Raw genomic sequence first — 19,613 nt, 5'->3', positions numbered from 1 at the left:
ATTAGCTACTTACTAGCTCTTCTTCTTTAGAATAATTAATTACGTTCTATATAAGTATTAGCAGCTCTAGCATTAATACGCTATTAGATACTTACTTAAAGTTAGAGTCTATCTTATTTTTAAGAATAAGTTTCTTTAAATAGGTTTAAATTAAGTTAAATTCTAACGTAGCTTAACTTAATAACTTTATACCTAAATAAGATAGTATACTATTTATATAAATACGCTTATTTAATATAAATATAACTAAGGTAGATTACTTAGTTAAGACTAGTATTATTATAAATAGACTATAGAATATAATATCTAATCTATAGTTATATAGTATAGACTAGCTCTAGCTTAACTAAAATAAGTCTTACTACTATAGTAATAAGAATATATAGAGTTTAGGTAACTAAGTAAAGAAGCTAAATTATAACTAAAATAAATTAAATACTAATAAAAGTAGTAAAAGTAAAAGTATAAAATAGTAGGCTACTAAATATAAAAGTACTACTTCTTAAAATATAGGTAGAGCTAGACATAATTACGCTAGGTATAGACTTAGTATATACTCTAATATAGAAGTATTAATACTATATATATATATATACTAAGTATAGATAGAGAGTAGTAGTTATAGTAGATTAGAACTAAGTTAAAACTAAGTTAAAACTAAGTTAGAACTAAGTTAGAACTAAGTTAGAACTTAGTTAGAACCTAGTTAGAACTAATAGCTAGTTAGTCTACTAAATAGTAACTTAGTTCTATCTAACTTTATAAATAAAGACTGCGTAGCTACTATAAGTAGTCTAAGTATAATCTAAACTATAGCTTTATCTTCTAGACACTATTATAATATTAAGTTATAACTAAGTTAACTTTTAGTTATAGTAATAAGCTAGGCTAATAGTAGTAGACTATTATCTTATATAATATTAGCTTAATAATAAGAATAGCTATATAAGTATACTTATTATAATATAATATAAAGCTATATAGTAAAGCTAAATATACTAAAATATAACTAAGTTAAATATAGTATATAAAGTATTAGTAGAGTAATAGAGGTACAAAACTTAAAAGCTAGCTAACTTTAGAATTTCTAAAGTTAGCTTACTAGTGTCTAATTTTATCTAATTAAAGGTTAGCTAACTAAAGTCTAGAGGTTAGCTAAACTACACTATTAAATAAGAGGAAGCCGCGGATAGAGTGAAGAACCTTAGAATAATCTCTGGACGGAAGCGGCGCTAGAGCGGAACCGGATAAGCGGCTTCCCCGACGGATTGGCCTCAAGTGCTGCCGCTGCCGACCCCATCCGTGACCCCAATCATCGCATCGCATCACATCACATCAGCGACTGCAGCATCGACCAGGATACGAATGCCATGGAGAACTGCAACTATTGTTTTCTTGAGGCCAACTGTTTGCCAACCAATACGGCCACCGCATGCTACAGCCAGAACTTGCAGAAACATTTGCCATCCAGCAATCTAAAGTCGTCCGCAGACATTCAAGTATCGACTTTGCTAGCAGATGATTAAAGTGCAGTAATGTCTGTCATTAAGTTTGTTACATCGGAAACACAGCTCAAGAGCCAGAACCTCACGTCAAACCGTCTACATCGTTGGCGCCGGAGATTTTGCTTCATGCTACACGATGATAAGAAGCAATCGACAGGCCGGGATGTATATCTTGAGTCTGTGCAATGTCGGTTATCAGGTCGCATTCTTCGCATCACCAGAATCAGTCTGTCTTGAGTCTTCTTACGAGCATTGAAACAAAGAGTCGAACAATGTTCGACTCCTTTGTTTCCTTGTCGCCTCGGCCTCCACACACTCCTCTAGATGTGCGGTCCTCCTGTTGTATACACAGTGTCTTTAGTACACATAACGGCGAGTGAAAACAATACTGGCCAGCAGGTGCTGAACTTTCACTCCACCACGGTAAACTCCCCTTCTTTCGATTTGATATTATCCCACGAATCTCAACTTCAGTGAGCACAACTCAACTGTCTCACCCCTGACCAGCCAAAGCAACTGTTTTACCCTATACTCAGGCTGCATTGATACCATGTCTCCAATCACATTCACGCGGGACGAAGTCCAGGATATGCTCGACCGAGCACAATTAAATGCCGGCCATCTCTTCGCGAACCTCCCAGACGTGCGCGAACTGCTTCAAACACAGCATCAAGAGAGCCTGATGGAATGCAACTCCCGGGGTATTAATCAAATGAAGGTGCTTCATCAATCAATGCATGAGGAGTGCAAGATCATCGATGGCCACAACAAACACCGCCTTGGGAAGGCGAGAACCGCCTTCAATGATCGCGTTATCGACCCCATGATTGCTGTAGAATACAGGGAAGAAGAAAATATCCCTGCAGACCTCCGGTGGTATCCACTACACGCTGAGGTTGCAATCCACGATGGGTACGCTACAGCTCATCTCTTTGATCAGCCTGAAAGTGACGAAGAAGACTACCAAAACTATCCAGAAGACCAACCTGCCTTCATTGGAAATGGAAACGAATCCCCAATTCCTGTCGCTAACCAAGACATTGCTTCCAGTAAGATTGTCAAAAGGAAACCGATTCCCGAAGGAAGGAAATCCACAGGCCCCGGTAGCCCAAAATATGATAAATTGAAGGATGCGCCTTCGGCTTGGCTAGATCTTCCCCATGGCAACCTAACTTTGGCAGAAACACTTGCTTTCATTCCGCATGCCATCAAATCCTTCGACATCATGGACCGTTTTCTCCACAATGGCGCCCTATCGGGGACCTTTGCAGACATGATTAACCATTACCGAGACATGCCGTACGGTCCGATCACGAACAATACGGTATATCGGATGATGAAGGGACCAATGCTCCATCGCGCGAAGACCGAGCCGACTTACGAGGATTGGACAGTATCCAAACATACGACTTTACCGAAACCTGCTGGATTTAATCCCACCAGTGTCAGCGTAGCAGGCTTTGCCCCACCTTACAACTTCAACTCCCGTGAAAGGGCTGTGGCAACCACTCAGTCCCCTCCTAGCATTCCCTTTCGCGATATGGCAAACGGAGTGAAGATCATGCCTTCGGGACATGATGCGCTAGATCTTACACGATGTGTGCAGTATTGCGTGAAGAATAACGATTCGAGCTGGCAATATCCTCAAGATTTCCAGAACCTGGTTGCTCGACTCGGGGGTGCTTCTACTGTGCACCCACACCATCACGACGATGCTGCAATTCGGAGACACACTTCCGAAAAGAAGCGGAACAATGCGAAGCGAGCCGGTGCACGACAGCGTGATAGGAATGGGCGCCTCATGAAACAGCCGAAGAACTTCGTGGTTGACTCGGATGAAGAAGAGATACTGGATGAAGACTCTGGAGAGGAGTCTGAAGCAGATCTAGATAACTTCGATTTTGATGCTTTGGACATTGACGATGATGAGCCAGTCACTACCACTAAGCAGGGTTCGAGGCGTAAGAACGTAATAGAAGATGACACGTCGGACGAGGATGAACTCATGCCGCGCACCCGTAACTCATCGAAACGCAAGCGTACTTCCAACAAAGACAACGCAGACACCTCACCGAGGCAAAAGTCCAAGCGAAGCAAGAAGACGTCGTCAAGGACGCCTGCACGTCGCTCACCGAGGACCCGGTCGTCATCACGCCTTAACAAAGAGGCGGTGCCTGAAGCGCTCGACTCTGACTCTGATTCTGATTCTGACGCTTATGCCGGACCCAAGAAGCGGACAAAGAAGGCCAAAGCTAGCACACGATCGTCTCCTCGCGGCCAGCGCTTCAGTGGCTCATATAACTTTAAGAACGCCCTAGATAGCGAGGAAGAAAAAGATAACGAAGCGGATGAGAGTGAAGTGGAACACACTCCGGCTTCGAACAGGCGGATTCTCACTCCGGCGGAGATGCGTATGGTTGGCCGCACTGGAAATGCGGGTGTAGACAACGTTGTTAAGCATGACGAAAGCGATGCGGGAGAAGATGACGAGGACTTTGATTGGTGAGTTGAGAGCGATTCACGTCGGCGGCATTACAATGGAATGTAACATGTCTTTTCTTTGCGACAGTGCATCTTTCTAGGCCTGTCTCCTGTTGTGGCATCATATGGCCTGTATAGATCGAGTAAATAGGGCTATATTTATGGAATACGCTTGATGTCTTTAAATGAATATCGTTCTCTTCATCAGCGCACTACTCATAGTGGTTGGTCACGGTGAAAGCATGGTACTGTCTTCGAAGACGAATATGCTCTGTGACCTCACCGTCTTTCCCATTTGTGCCAAATTTTGACTGGCCCAGTTTCCAAATACGGTAGGGACAGCAATTGTTCGCTAAGACGGTGAGGAGGTGCGCGCTAAGTCGTTGCCTTGGCAATAATTGAGTCCACGCTCACTTTTGTCCAACCCACAAAGGCAAACTGAGTTCTCACACTACAGTTACACTCAATCCTCTCTGTTACTTCAATCCAAATCGCCTTGCACGCAGAAAACACCAATCCGGAAGTACCGGCGGCGAGCTGTCGGCATCATGGCTTACGGTTCGGTCGCCACGCTGAGTACTGTCGAGACCAGAACTGGTAGCAACGAACCTGCCGCACCGTCTTCGAGACAGCACAATAGGCTTCATGGCTATGGCCAACTTGTGGGCGTCTCTAGCGTTCCACTCATCGGCTCAGAGCGTCCGAATGCTCCAGGTAGACTTCACTTGAACATCCACCGATCTTGCACTAACTCCGCACAGTTACGACTATGCTTCCCCGAGCCGTCAGCGTCCCGCAGTCTTCGCGTCCAGTAACTACGCCAGCCGACGAGTATGCCAGACTCACTCGCAGGCAGCGCCGCGACGCCAGAGAAAAGAAGCGTATCCAGAAGGCCGCACGGGCCGCTAGAGATGAACTCTACAGGGCCAGACAGGTCGTCAAGGATGCTCAAGAGGTAGCTAGAGTTGCGAGGGTACACGCTTCTAGATACTCCTACATTCCAGCGCCCAGAAACACCAGGGCAGTCTCTTCGACTCCACGTACTGTCAATGTGAAGGGCAAGAAGTCCAAGAGCAAGCCTTCAAGCTCGGTTCATTCAGCCCCCACGGACATGGACGAAACCTGGTCTTGGATCAAGGAGAGTTCGTCAGCAGCCTCTCAGAATGGCAGCGCGCATGCTCGTCACTGATCTCTTCGGGCACCTCGGTGGATCGGATTTCGTCATTGCTATAAGGGTGTCTTTTCTGTGAAGGAAGAGGATCTTTTTAGCTGGGTACAATACGTCGAATGTGTCTACGCTTGGAGGAAGAGAGCCTGATATTGGGCGTTGTTCTGCGGAGTGTCAGTGGCCTGGAAGCTTGTCTAGCAAGCTACCCATGCAGGAGGGGACTTCCGCATCTTTGCCCCCGAGGTGGACAAGCAATTTACAGCTTCGTCTCACATCTCAGAAAAGCAAAAATGTGAAACACACCACCGAACCGAAGATCTTGTGGGGCGAAAATCGTGCATTACATACACTGTGAAGGCTAGCGCTAGTTCGTAGGTGGCCTGCAGTCCACTCATGCAGCCGCGATGTGAATTGCGCCTGCTGTCCCCGGGCCCGCGCCCGCCACCCCCGCTTACTAACCCCAACCTGACCCCCAATATCAGCTGCCTTGCAATTTTCTTCCTGCTTCCTCCCTCTTATCTTGCGCTCTCATAATCGCGTTTCTCGCTTGTGATGCGCGTTTTATTTTGCGGCGGTAGGCACGGCGCTGCCGACGATGCCCGGGCCCGCTTTCGGCGATAGCGCCTACCTGATTGCCCGAAGAGCAAGTCACCACCCACTGCCGCTACTGTGAACCATGGAAAGCAGTCAATCGACACGCGCGTTTAGAAGGTCCTTACCGGGATACAAACCCTTTCTCCCTAGGTAACATCACACTCTTAATTCTACGTCGTCGCACAATGGGGCAACTCTCTCGTTTGTCTCTCACGTCCACCACTGCCTATTGAGGTCATTCTCACCATGGTGAAAACGGAGGACGTGAGAGGATCATCGTATAGCTCGGCGTACAATAGCTTTGTGGCTTTACATCACCACCCCGAGGGCTCAAGACCTCAATGCGAGCCTTGGATTACAACTCAACCAGACCGTCAAAAGCTACACTCCGACAACGCCGACAACGCCCACGACATCCACACCACTACGCATTGCGCAAAAGAGCCACTATCACCAACCATCTGGCTGCCTCACTATGGCTCCAGCTCATTTACACTCACAGCGCGTTGGGAACCCACACAACTATGGTTTCCGCAAGTCGAAGAGAACAGAAGACGCACGCGCAGTGCCCAGCTACCAGCAGAAGACTCACTTCCACGGCTACTTCAACGGCACCCCGCCATCCGATCCACCTCATATAGCGCCGATCATTCCTACACAACAAAGACGAATTCCGCTGGCGCCCTACTTTCATGAAAATGTTGCGATGAATGCGCAGGTTGCGGCGTACGAAGATGCTGTCACCACTAGAGTCTGGCGTAACGAGTGGGAAGTCGTGCCAGAAAACTTTGGCCCATGTCGACCTCTGCTCCTTCTCAACCGGCCTGCGAACGTCGACCTAATGAGTCACACATGGGAAACGGAGTCAGTTCATCTGTGTCATTGGGATCAATACCACGAGCCAGAAGGCGTGCTTTCTCAACGCCTGGCAAAAGAGAGAAGGATTAGGAAAAAGAAGCTGCTCTTGGGAAACAGCAGATTCGAGCAAGATAAGAGACGCAAGAAGGTGAAGCTGGCAGCTGCGACTGCGGAGGTTATCGATTTGACTCAAGATAATACTGTTGAAGGTGGAAACTTCCCGAGTTATGCTGGCATCAAGGAAGTTTGGAACTATCCGCCAGGATATTTTCCCAGCTGAAAGGGCGTTTGAAGCTGCTAGGCCTCTGAGTCCGGCATTGGTACGCCTTTAATCATGGCACATTCAGAAAGTCTTGGAGATATTATACGAGATCAGCATGAAAGCCATATCATATTCACTTCCTTCAGAATGCCCTCGTTCTTCAATCTTTTCAAGGCGACGACTCTAGGCGCAGAAATGAAACTCTATTATCGAACATACTAAGAGATACGAAGTCTTGGTAGAATAGGCTTCACCGCAACGGTCAGTGAAAGTTAGTTCACTCTCTTCGTATTCACTCTGCTTGCTGTTGCGCCTCAAGTATATCAACCGCTCTACTCTGCCCTTGGCACAGACCCACCACCTCGCAACTTACCACCACTCTCGCTAGAATCTACTAGAATCTACTGTAACTATCCCGAAGATAGTATGAGTTTCACGGAGCCTGATACAAGCTACACGCCATTACCACACGGAAACGCAATGCAAGCGGGCCCTGGAGGTTCGCCTGCGCCACATCAACTCCCTAGAAAGAGGGGCGATGACACAGCAGTGCCGAAAGCTCCTGCGAGAGGAAAGCCTCGCGCTCAATTCCTGGTTGACATTCCGGCCCACGAGTATAAGCTGCGTTGCGATAGGCCAATCAATGCAACTCTCGTAGACCTGATTGTAATACTCCCACAATGGTTCCGCAATCCTGCTGTCGCATACCGCATGCTGAACAACGGCATCACTGCTGCAGTTCACTTTGCAATTCTGGACAAGCATCGTCACCTCGGCTTGACCAGTTCCGAGGAAGCAGAGCGCGCCCGTGACCATATCTCGGACACATATCGAAAGACGATGCGAAGAACCTACCCAACCTGGACCAAAGCGAAGCATCACGTCCCAGGTAACTGGGATAAGTCGGAGATGTGCATCAACAATTTCCTTCCGGAAGCTGCAAAGAAAGCTGATTATGTTCCACCGCCATCAATACCGTTCAAGAACTTAGCGATTGGTCTGAAGAGTCTGCCCGTGAATGACGACATGGGTGATCTTACTCGCGCATTGGACTTCGCGCTGCGGTACCAGAAGCTTGATGAGCACGGCCAGCTGACGGACTTCATGTTCCCGGATGATATCCAGATCATTCTCGGATGCATTGGTACCGTTCAAACTACCCGAGAGATTTACGATGATGCTGTTATAAGTCGATACTCCGAAGCGGTTCGAGTGGCAGAAAGTGAGCGTCGTAAGCAGCTGAATGAACAGCGGCGCCAGCGACAGGCTGCCGAGGAGGAGGCTGCTCAGTCCGTTCCCTATTTCTACCCTGGTCAGCCTTCGCCACTTGGAGCCTTTCCGATGGATCCACTGGCTCAACAGCAAATGCAGCCGACGGTCGGCTTCTCGTCCTGGGATGAAGGGTACAGCAGCATGCCTCCGACGGGAATGGGCGTCTTAATGCCGAATGCTGTGCAGCATCCACCGGTGATGGAAGCCAACTCCCAAGATCTACCCCAGTGGCCTCCACAGATGCAGTCACATCCTCAAGAGTATAACGGGTTGAACTTCAATGAGCACAGCTATGGCCACCCACTCCGGCCGCACCCAGCACGCTCGAACTCGCAAGAAGCCGCTGCAGCAGTAGCATCAGAGCTCGTATACCAGGCTTCTCAGCCAGCCCATGTGGACTTGCCCGCCATCCCCGATATCTGCATACCCGAAGGCTATGTACAGGACGACAACGCTTTCCCCGATTCTTGGTTGTACCTAGATTCCCAGGAAGCAGCAGGGCAAATGGATGCACTCATGGCAGCAAACCAGACATTTGACTACAGCGACGTGGAGCGATTGGCGTCGACGTCGCTCGTACCCCGATTTAATTATCATCCTAGCATGCCTTTGCTGGATTGTCCGGAGGCGCAAGATCCGAAGGATTGGGGCGAGCTCGCTCGTGCGGCGCGATGGGCACGGACTCATGCGTATCCTGATGGCCGTGAGTTCACGGTCGGGGATATCGATGCTGTGTTAGCTTATTTCGAAGGTCCGGGGGCGCAGTGTGATCAAGACAGAAGTTGATCTGCTTATCGGAATTTGATGCGTAAGTGATCTGAGATTATACCTGATTGCCGCCTCGTTAGGAATTCATGTGAAGGCGGAGATCAGTTAAGATGTAAATTCGCCTTGAGCGATACTGTTTCCCAAAGATGGAACGTTAATACACGGTCGAAATGGGATAACATCAGTTCTGCGACGCAACTTTCTTCCGCTTGGTGTAATATGCAGTGATTCTGACGGGTCTGGCATTGGCGCGTTTTGCGCACGAGTCTCTAAGGCTGACACGCATCTTGCGTGACGTCGGCTGGTATCCCTCTTTCCTTCTCAGGTCAGTCTCCGTATAAGGCTGCAAGATTAGTATGTACATTCGACTATGACCTACAACTACTTTCGTGCAATCCATCCACTTGTCTGTGATCGATACCCAACCACGAAATTGGACCACCTCAGACTGCCTCGTCCAACGCATTCGGACCACCAATATGCGGGCTCTTCGCTACTATGGGGCCGAGGACATGCGTCTGGAACACGACGTTCCAGAGCCGATATGCGATGCCCATCAAGTGAAGATTCGACCTTCCTTTTGTGGGATCTGCGGGTCCGACTTGCACTTCTACTGTATACCGGATGCTCTTCCTTTCAAAGACACGCCTCATCCGATCACCGGCGACACATGGCCTGTGACTCTCGGGCATGAGTTTTCTGGGGACATCGTCGAGGTCGGAGCGCAGGTGCGCAAAGGTCTCAAGGTTGGAGACAGAGTGGCCGTCCAGCCCACCATTTGCTGCAACCAGTGCGTTTCGTGCAAAGGCGGCTTTACCAATTGTTGCGATTCGTTTGGGTTCGTGGGAATCATGGGTTGGGGAGGTGGGTTATCGGATCGGGTGTGCGTAGATGCGCAATTCGTGTTCAAACTGCCTGAGAAGATAACGTCAGAGATCGGAGGTAAGACAGTTGGGAAGCTCACTTGAGGTAGGGAGTGACACTAACAGATTGGCGTAGCTTTAGTCGAACCGCTTGCAGTTGCTTGGCATGCTATCGAGCAGTCGGCCGCCAAAGCAGGGGACAGCATCTTGGTTATCGGCGCCGGGCCGATTGGTTTGGCCATTCTCCAATGCCTGAAAGCCTTGCATACTGCCCAGGTGATCGTTGCTGAAGTTGCTCAGAAGCGAAGGGACCTGGCTCTACAGTTTGGAGCTACGGCGGCGATCGATCCGACGGACGAAGATATGGTCTCTAGATGTAAGACGCTTTGCAATGACCAAGGCCCTGACGTTGTTTTTGACTGCGCTGGAGTAGCTGCCAGTATCAAGTCCGCGTGTTTATCGGTCCGAAGCAGGGGAACGGTAGTGAACGTTGCCCAGTGGGGCAAAGACATCCCCTTCAAACCGGACAATCTGTTGGTTGGGGAAAAGAGGCTGGTTACAAGTAAGCCATCACGCGAAACCATTGGAATGAATCGAAGCCTTGCTGGCTTATTCCGAGCGCTGAGTTACACCAGTGAGAATTTCGAGCGAGTTACTGGCGCGCTGGATGAAGGAACGATCGATGCGGAGAAGATGATCACGCGTACGATCTCGATGGATAGAGTGGTGGAAGATGGTATTCTCGCGCTGCTACACGAGAAGGATAAACACGTCAAGATACTCGTCGATGTCAGAAAGTAGGATTACCGCTGTCGGATGGTAGAGTTGATGGCATGGAAGCAGGAAGAGCCGACGCGTGAATGACGCGTGACAGGAAAGCGGGGACGGGTGGCGAGCACGGGCCATGATACCGCCAAGATCTTCACGCCGGTCGCTTCCTCTCGACGTTCTCTACTTTCCCTTGCAAAGGCTGATCTCTACTGGACCTACGAGATGCTATGGCCGGAGCGATGTATATAGCCGGTCGTTTGAGCCTTGTCGTCAGCATGGTAACATTGGATCTGCGCAGCCGACTGTCCAGATACCTCCGAAGTTTCCTGTCAAGCGTTGGATCGACCTTTGCGACTGTCTCCAGACTCAAGTTCGCACCCTCTACTGGCAATACGGCTTGGTGACATGAACAAGTGGTAGCGGTGAACAGTGGGACTCGTTTGTGATTATTCTTCAGGTCGTGTGATCGTTACTAGGATCTAAGAGAGCTAACAGCTCAAGTAGCTATACCGATGTTTCCTCGATGTCTATGAAGAGACTCCTGATCTCCTTCGCTTGCATCTCCTGTTATGGTTTCCTGCAAATCCGATTGATCAGCGCGATGCTGCAGCCCCATCGGTTTGAGCCACAAGTGACTTGTGTCATCGTCGAGCCGCTCGAACCCGTCGTCGCTGACAGCTTTCGGCCCACTGGACTTGGACTCAGCATTCGATGACTTCTTTTTCCCCGACGCGTGAGGTGTTGCTGCGGAGCGACCAAGAAGTGGATGCATCAGAGGCACGCATGCGAGGACTACGGCGAGGCATGGCTCGAGGCCACTGAAGATATTGGCTTTGGGGATCGTATAGGTGATATCGGTAAAGTCCATGCTGGATAGGACGGAGATACGGAAGGCGCTGACGATACAAGTACTGCTGCGATTAGATCAGAGCTGACGACAGGATCTCATTCGGACTCACAAAATACCCAGGCCGAAAACGGCGACGAGAGTCACTCTTTTGTACGTCGCCATTTGCAGTTGATACAACGGACGCATGGGCAGAAGAAGCACCATGACGTCGGTGACCAAGTTGATGACTCCGGTAATGGTGAATGAGGTGACTTGATCGCCACAGCTTCCTCCAGGAATAGCTTTATCCCAATTGTAGGCGAAAGGCCGACAAATCAGACAGCCAGCGAGGATGGTTGCGATTGTCCAAGCAACGATGATGGACATGGTCACGTAGGAGCTCCAGACCACCCATCGGATCGGAAAGATCAGAATATACAGAGACAGAATCGAAATCTTGGTACAGCTAAGACTCAGAACCCACAGAAACTGTAGGGGTATGATGAGCTGCGAGAGCTTGGTGATAGGTTCGAGGCCGTACGCTACTACAATGTTCTGGACGTGATCGTAGCCAATGCCGGCATGAAAGACTCCAGTAATGCTGATACACTGCAGGCCGATAGCGAAAATCTGCAAAGTGTTAGTAGTGTTGGCGATATCCGGAGCTGAACTTCTTACACAGGCGGCAATGATGAAGTAGTCGGCAATTGTCCATCTTTTGTGAGCAATCGCGTGAGCGATCAGTCGTAGGGTGACGGCCAGTGCAGCAAGAATTGAGAAGCTGAATGCGACACCTAGTACTGCTCTCTGGTCATGAGTTCGAATAGGAAATGTGGTGGTCATATTGTCGTGCAGATCCCGATGCAATACTCTGGTGTGCGACTCACGCGCCGACGTCTGTATCGTCGCAGACTCGGAGGTGTATAAACAAGCTGGTCCACTGCGGGAAGATCGATCTTGGGGAGGAGCTGGGCATATGAGCTGCCGACTTCCCCGTGCGAAGCCTCGCATTTCTGTTTGCGCACCCCATGTCTTTTCCCGCGCTGATCGAGATACCCCTTGGCTTAGGATTCCAACAAGAAATCCTTCGCAGGCCTGAAGAGCCGTTCCTCACCCGACGTGCCGGCTCAGGCGTTCACCCCGACTAGGCCCACGGCACTAAAGCCGTGACAGCGGCCCCATCCGGCTAGGCTTTGGGGCATATCCTGTGCGGTGTCGTATTCTCGTTGCTGATAGGACGCGTGACCTGCCTTTCCTCTTGTACAAGACCTGCGCATGCAGGTTCTCCCATCCGAGCCTGCCCACTACGCTTCTACTCGGGGTTTAACAGTCTTAGTAGCGATCTAGGCCTAATTAGGCCTAGTAGCTACTAGCGTGCAGGGGCTCTTGCTATACTTATTATAGCCTATTAGACTAAGTTTCTTACTCTTCTACTCTACTATACTATAACTATAAGTAGCCTTAATAATTTAAACTAATTAGCTATAATAATTATAGCTAATTATCTTTAATAATTTCTCTATTTTAGCCTACTTTTACTATATAATTATTTACTATAATTACTTAAACTAGCTTACTTTTACTTTATAATTATTCTTTATAATTACTTAAACTAACTTACTTTTACTATATAATCTTTTCTAATAATATAACTAATTAACTCTACTCTATCTCTAGTCTTACTTTAGCTAATAAGTACTATTTTTATAAATATTACTAATAATATTAATACTAGCTATTTATAAATCTATCTTATTTTTAATAAATAGTAACTACTTTCTACATTATTATAGATAATTATTATTAAGATTAATATAGTAGTAAATACTAAGTAGAACTATAAAAATATTTTATATAATTTAGACTTTAAGCTTAAAACTACTCTTAAGAAAGGCTATAGTACTAGTAGTAGACGCTCTTATAAAGAAGAAAAACTATCTTACCTTAATATAGTAAATAATTTATAAGTACTAAAATTACTTATCTAGAATTATTACTAATAATATTATAGGTAGAAGGCTATTTTTAAAAATAAGTCTATTAGCCTAGTATAGTTTAAAGAGAATACTTAGTATATAAATATTTATAATAATTATAATATTATTTTTAATAATTACTAGTAAAGTTAAGTAGTAGTAAAATTATTAGAGTACTAATACTAAGTAAGTTATTATTATATTATAATTATCTAGAACGTTCTAATATTAGTATAGACTAGATAATAAAAAAGATAATAAAGTAATTTATAGTAGAATATAGCGTAAAAAAAGTTTATTATAAATAATTTTGCTATTATCTATAATAATCTAATACTTAATAGGTTTACTTCTAAAATATTACTTTTACTATATTAGTAATAAGCTAAACTTCTCTAGTAACTAAGTAAATGTTTCTAATAATATACTATTATATTCTATTATTAATAATATTTTAGATTTCTCTTAGCTTAGATAATAATAATACTCTTCTTTATAGATGCCTCTTTAAAGATACGCTTATTAAAGAATTTTTTATTATTATAGATAATAATATTCTAATTATTCTTAATAATGCTAATATATATATAAAAAGGCTATTTACTAAAGACCTCTAAGAGTAAGATTATTATAAGTTTAGTTTTATTAAATGTTATTAATAATATACTAATTATTATAGATACTTCTATTTAACCTCTATTATAGCCTTTAGAATCTTATTTTTAACCTTTAGAATATAGAGTACTACTCTAAGAATGTTAGTAATAATTTAACTTTTTCTAATTAGAATGTTGCTAATAATTATAGCTTATATCTAGAAAAGGTTAGTATAAAGCGTGCTAGGCTACCTATAAGACTTATAGTAATTATATAAAGGTTAATAATAATTTACTATAATATTCTAAATAATCTTATTCTTAGGTAAAGAGCTTATTTAAAATGTTAGAAATGTTATTATAACTTATAACTTATAACTATTCTCTTCTCTATAATACTTTTTTACCTACTTAATTATTTATAATAATCTTTATAATTATTAGAACTAAAGAAGTAGAAGTTTTGCCTAGTAAAGCGCTAGTTAAATTCTACTAATATTTAAAATATTTACAATAATTACTATAATATATAATTATACTAGTAAAGTCTAATATTTATAATAATTATAGTAATATATTAACTTACTAGTAAGCTCTAACATATATAATGTTTGTAGTAATATAGTAATATATTTACTACTTTAATAGTAAACGTATATAATATTTATAGTAATATAAATTTACTATATTAAGAATATATATATATATAACCTTTATAGTAATATATTTACTATCTTAATAAGAAACGTATATAATATTTATAGTAATAAGTATTTACTACTTTAAAGATTAATATATACAACGTTTATAGTAATAAATTTACTACCTTAATAGAAAATATATATAGTGTTAATAGGTAAGCGTTTACTATATACAAAATATATAATATATTTAATATTATACTATTAAGAACGTTAATAAAGAAAAGAGTAGTATTATATTATTATTATTAGTGTTAAGCGTAAAGATATGTTTAACTATATTACTAATATAATTATTCTAGACAAAGTAATAAGTCTATATACTTATTCTACTTTATACTTAGATTATTATTTATACTAATAAGATACTTTATAATTATTATTAATATAAACTCTATTAACTACCTACTCTATTTATATATGCGTTTTAGTTACTAATATTTATTAAGTAAGAAATACTAAATACTACCTTAATAAAATAAGTAGCTAGAGTAGTAGCTACTATTAACGTTAATATTAATAAAATAGTTATAGAAGTTCTTAATAAACGCTGTTACTATCTTATAATACGTTAGCAACGTTACTATTTAAATAATACTAACGTATATACTTATAATTACCTTTATATTTTATAGTTTAGAATAATTAAAAGTATTAAATTATTAAAAAAGATAGCTAGCCTAAATCTCTAAGATTACTAGCTACTTAAGTAATAGGTCTAGAATTAAGAGATAATGTTTACGCTAATTAACGTAAAGAATAAATAGCTTAATTTCTATATACTAGACGTTAATAGAAGTAATTATATAAAGTAATAGTATAAACCTCTATTCTAGTGTATTTTATAAAAGAAAAAAGTAAGTTTAATTATCTTTTTCTTTTTATTAATAATCTATAGTATCTATAGCTTAATTTATAGACACTTCTTAAGCTATAGAAAGTATTAGAATAATATTATATATACTAAGTATATTATTAATTATTAATAATATTATATCTAAATAATATAACTGCGCTTATTAAGTAGTAATTATTAAGAAAAAGCCTTTTTATTATAACTACCTAGAAATCTAGCTTAGATATTATTCTATATATTTTATAAATCTTTCTTCTTAACTACATAAGCACTCTTAGCTACTTTACCTACTTATACCTAAATATTATTAATAATACTCTCTAAGAACATTAGAAAATATACCTTTTAACATTTAATACTCTTTATTAACGTTAATACTATTATAGAATAGAATAGATTTCTAGTATATTTTTTATTCTTTTTCTCTTTCTACTTACTTATACTACGCTTTTTTTAATACTTATAGTACTAGCTAATTATTACTTTTATCTTTTAGATATAAAAGAATAATTAACTACTATATATATTAGTATCTAGCTTATCTCTAATTACTTTAGACGTTACTAAAGTAGCTCTTAAATCTAGAGTAGAGTCTTTATACGTAGAGAACGCAATAGAATAAGCTAAAAAATGTTAATAATAATAGAACTAGCCTTTCTCTTTTATTACTAATAATATAGTATTATATAACTTCTATATCTAGAAAGTAATAAGCTTTAGTATCTAAGAACTAGAATTATTAAGCTTGCGCTCTAAATCTAGATATTTTACTTTAACCTATTATTTAAAATATTTCTACTATCTTAGACTTATTATTAACACTAATAACTACTATATATAATTATTACTAATATACTCTTTATAAGCTCTAATTATAGATTAAGTATAAAACTACTTTATAGTTATTTCTAATAATTAAAGCTTCTTCTTTATAAACACTAATTTCTACTTAACTTATTTAAGCTTATCTTAGTACTTAGTAGTAACATTAATTTTATAGCTAAGATTATCTTAGTTAATAGTATTAAGATTATTATTATTCTCTAGCTTATTATCTCTAGCGCTCTAGCTAAGAGTAATTATATTTAGTACCTCTTTAGGTAAATTAAACGTTACTATTTTCTTCTTACGTAGTAGTATTATAAAGTATAATAATAATAAGCGTAGAGTATAATAGTTATAGAGTAAAGATATCTCTATACTTATAAATATAGTGTACGTTCTAAATACTATAAGAAGTAGAGTAGTAGAGCCTATATATATAACTAGGTAAAACCTTTCTAGTGCGTCTCTAATAATTCTGTCTTACTAATTATTATCTACTATAAATCTAGCCTACTTACTATTATTAATAATAAATATAATAATATAATAAATAGTAAGACACTACTTTAATCTACTAATATTTTACTCTATTTACTCTTAATAATTATCTAATATAGTTTATAATACTTTAAAGTAGAAGATATCTAAATAAATTTAGTACTTTTAAGAGTATAGTACTCTTAGTATACTAAATATTTATAACGTTCTCTTTACTAAAGACTAAGAGTTAGTGTTATATATATAAGCGTTATTATTATAGATATAGAAGTATAAAGCTAATAGATTTAGAATATTTATATAGATAAGAGAAGTAGCTAAGAAGATAGTAATTAAGTAAGTATATTAAAAATAATAACGTACTATCTAGTAAGAATGTAGCTAATAATTATAGCTAGCTCTAATATATTAGAGATATACTAAAGATCTAGATATCTATAGACTAAAGAATCTTTTTATTTATACGCTCTAACGTCTATAATATACTCTACTACTACTAGCCTATAATATTAGTAATATAGTAGTACTAACGTTACTACTATTATAATATTACTAGATACCTATATCTCTATAAGTTAACCTATATAACTAGTCTCTCTTTACACTTATTAAGAATATTTAGCTACTCTCTAGTATAGATACTATCTATCTTTATATCTACTAGTACTATAACGTTATATATAATATATAGTATACTATAGTATTGCGTCTAGAAGTATAGAAATAAATAGAAGATAAATTATTATATTATAAGCTTACTTAGAAAGCTCTCTTAAGTAGCAAAGCTCTTAAGAGCTTATCTTAATCTATACTAGTATAATTACGTGCTGTGCTCTTAAGAAGTATCTAGAGGTATATTCTATAATATATCTTCTAAGTAGCCTATAAGAGTAGGCTGCGCAGTTATAATAAGCTCTCTTATTATAGCTAAGAACGCTAATTACGTGCTTATTAGAGTGTACGTAGCGCTAAGAGCTTGCTTAGCGTACACACGCTAATTATAATATTACTAAAAATTATTTAATTAGCTAAACGCTCTCTACTTCTTATCTAAAACAAGAGTAAGTATCTCTAATTTTTATTAGTACGCTTACTAACTCTAGTAGTATACTCTATTATACTAATTAAACTAAGTATACCTCTTTATATTTGTCTCTAAGCTTTGTAGTATTATATTAAATAAGAATAAGTATAAGTATAAGAATAGCTACTTTTCTAAGAATAAGTAGTTTAGTTCTAGCTTTATAAGCGCCTCTAAGGTAACTCTTTTAAGCTCTAGTTACGTAAGCGCGTTAAAAGCTAAGCTGTTAAGCTCTAATACCTCTAACTTCTCTAAGTACCTAGCTACTTTCTCTAAGATAGAGAATTATAAGCGCTTAAATAAGCTTTATAGTATTTCTAGAGACTTTTCTAAGCGTAGTTCTTTTAGTAAGAAGTAGAGCTCTAGTCTTATAAGTACTTCTGCTTCTACTTATAACTTATTTACTACTCTAACTTACGCTCTTAAGAAATCTAATTTATTTACTAAGTATAGTAATATAGTTACTTAAGAGTAGGCTAATAATATTTTATATTATAATAAGCGCGCTGCCTAGAAGTACGCTAATAAGTAGTACGCTTGTAACTTTAAAGCTAAGAATAAGGTAAAGTAAGAGCGTTATAACTAGATTACTTATAAGTATTATATTACTAGTTAAGCTATAGAAAATAAGTAGCGTCTGCGTTGCAAGTGTAATAAGTAGGTTAAGTGTAACTTAGAGCGTAGCAACAAGAATTCTAAAGCTAAGGTAATTACTAAAACTAAGCGCTTTAAGTCTAAGAATAAGCGCTTTATTAATAAGTAGTATACTAAGTAAAAACGTCTTAAGATTCTACTTCTAAGAGCTATTAAGCTCTATTAAGAGATAGTTCTAGAAAAAGTAATTTACTAAGCGTAGCAGTCTACTAATTCTATTAGTGTAATAGAAAAGTATAATAATAAGTAGGCTAGTAAGACTACCTAGAAAGAGTATACTAACTATAATTCTAATGTTACTACGCTCTCTTAGAAGCTTTTTAGTAATTTCTGTAAGTAGCTTTCTAAGGTTACTATTATAGTTTCTAGTTCTTTAGCTACTAGTAATACTTATTCTAATATTCTATTTTTAAGTTCTTTAGGTTCTAAGAGCTCTACTTCTAAGAATTCTACTACTATCTCTTCTAACGCTTCTAAGCTTTCTACTAAAGCTTTAGGTAAGCTTTCTATTTCTTAAGAGAGTAGCACTATTTATAACACTTTACCTTTCTCTAGCTCTACTTTTAAGAAGAAGTAGTATTCTTTTATTATTATAAGTAGTATAGAGAGCTCTTTCTTTAATCTAGAGCTTTCTATCTAGTCTAATAGTTTAGATATTGCTAATTTTTCTAACAAGTATAATAATAAAGAGTATAATAGTAAGAAGCATGCGCTTAATAAAGATTCTAATAATAAGAATAATAAAGCTTTAGTAACTAAGTCTACATATAAGCGCAGCTCTAAGAAGCTTATTTTTATTACTACTAGTAAGCTCTATAAGATAGTATACCTCTAATACTTTTAGTTTATAAGCACTAGAAAGGCTACTAACTTTCTCTGCAAAAACTGCGTAAGTATTAATAAGAGTAAGAAGTCTAAGCGCTACCTTACTAGTGCTATTAGTAATTATAGATATAATAATATATATATATACTCTTTTTTAAGCTTAAGAAGCTTTACTAACTCTTTTTTAGACTTAAGTGTATAGAGAAGATTACTAAGCGTATAGTTAATTA

General features: G+C 39.9%; 4 protein-coding genes across 4 annotated transcripts; all 4 read left to right on the top strand.

Moving 5' to 3' along the window:
• Nucleotides 1-2,413: 2,413 nt before the first annotated feature.
• Nucleotides 2,414-4,011, top strand: J4E84_002605 (uncharacterized protein; the record flags this gene model as incomplete). The annotated part of the gene is given in 2 exon segments (XM_049385226.1): nucleotides 2,414-2,417; nucleotides 2,429-4,011. The coding sequence occupies 2 exon segments, from the start codon at nucleotides 2,414-2,416 to the stop codon at nucleotides 4,009-4,011; spliced, it is 1,587 nt and encodes a 528-aa protein (XP_049247249.1).
• Nucleotides 4,012-4,534: 523 nt separating this feature from the next.
• Nucleotides 4,535-5,175, top strand: J4E84_002604 (uncharacterized protein; the record flags this gene model as incomplete). Its single annotated transcript, XM_049385225.1, has 2 exons — nucleotides 4,535-4,700; nucleotides 4,748-5,175. The coding sequence occupies 2 exons, from the start codon at nucleotides 4,535-4,537 to the stop codon at nucleotides 5,173-5,175; spliced, it is 594 nt and encodes a 197-aa protein (XP_049247248.1).
• Nucleotides 5,176-6,223: 1,048 nt separating this feature from the next.
• J4E84_002603 (uncharacterized protein) lies at nucleotides 6,224-6,886 on the top strand (the record flags this gene model as incomplete). Its single annotated transcript, XM_049385224.1, has 1 exon — nucleotides 6,224-6,886. One exon carries the CDS (start codon nucleotides 6,224-6,226, stop codon nucleotides 6,884-6,886), a length of 663 nt encoding a protein of 220 aa, XP_049247247.1.
• A 462-nt stretch (nucleotides 6,887-7,348) lies between these two features.
• Nucleotides 7,349-10,572, top strand: J4E84_002602 (uncharacterized protein; the record flags this gene model as incomplete). Its single annotated transcript, XM_049385223.1, has 3 exons — nucleotides 7,349-8,843; nucleotides 9,800-9,850; nucleotides 9,908-10,572. 3 exons carry the CDS (start codon nucleotides 7,349-7,351, stop codon nucleotides 10,570-10,572), a joined length of 2,211 nt encoding a protein of 736 aa, XP_049247246.1.
• Between the last annotated feature and the right edge of the window lie 9,041 nt (nucleotides 10,573-19,613).

The sequence above is a fragment of the Alternaria hordeiaustralica genome (genome assembly GCF_023758085.1).
Source record: "Alternaria hordeiaustralica strain BMP 2776 chromosome Unknown scaffold_3, whole genome shotgun sequence".
Taxonomy (NCBI): domain Eukaryota; kingdom Fungi; phylum Ascomycota; class Dothideomycetes; order Pleosporales; family Pleosporaceae; genus Alternaria; species Alternaria hordeiaustralica.
The sequence above is the reverse complement of the archived record's forward strand: the minus strand, read 5'-3'. Positions and strand labels throughout refer to the sequence as shown.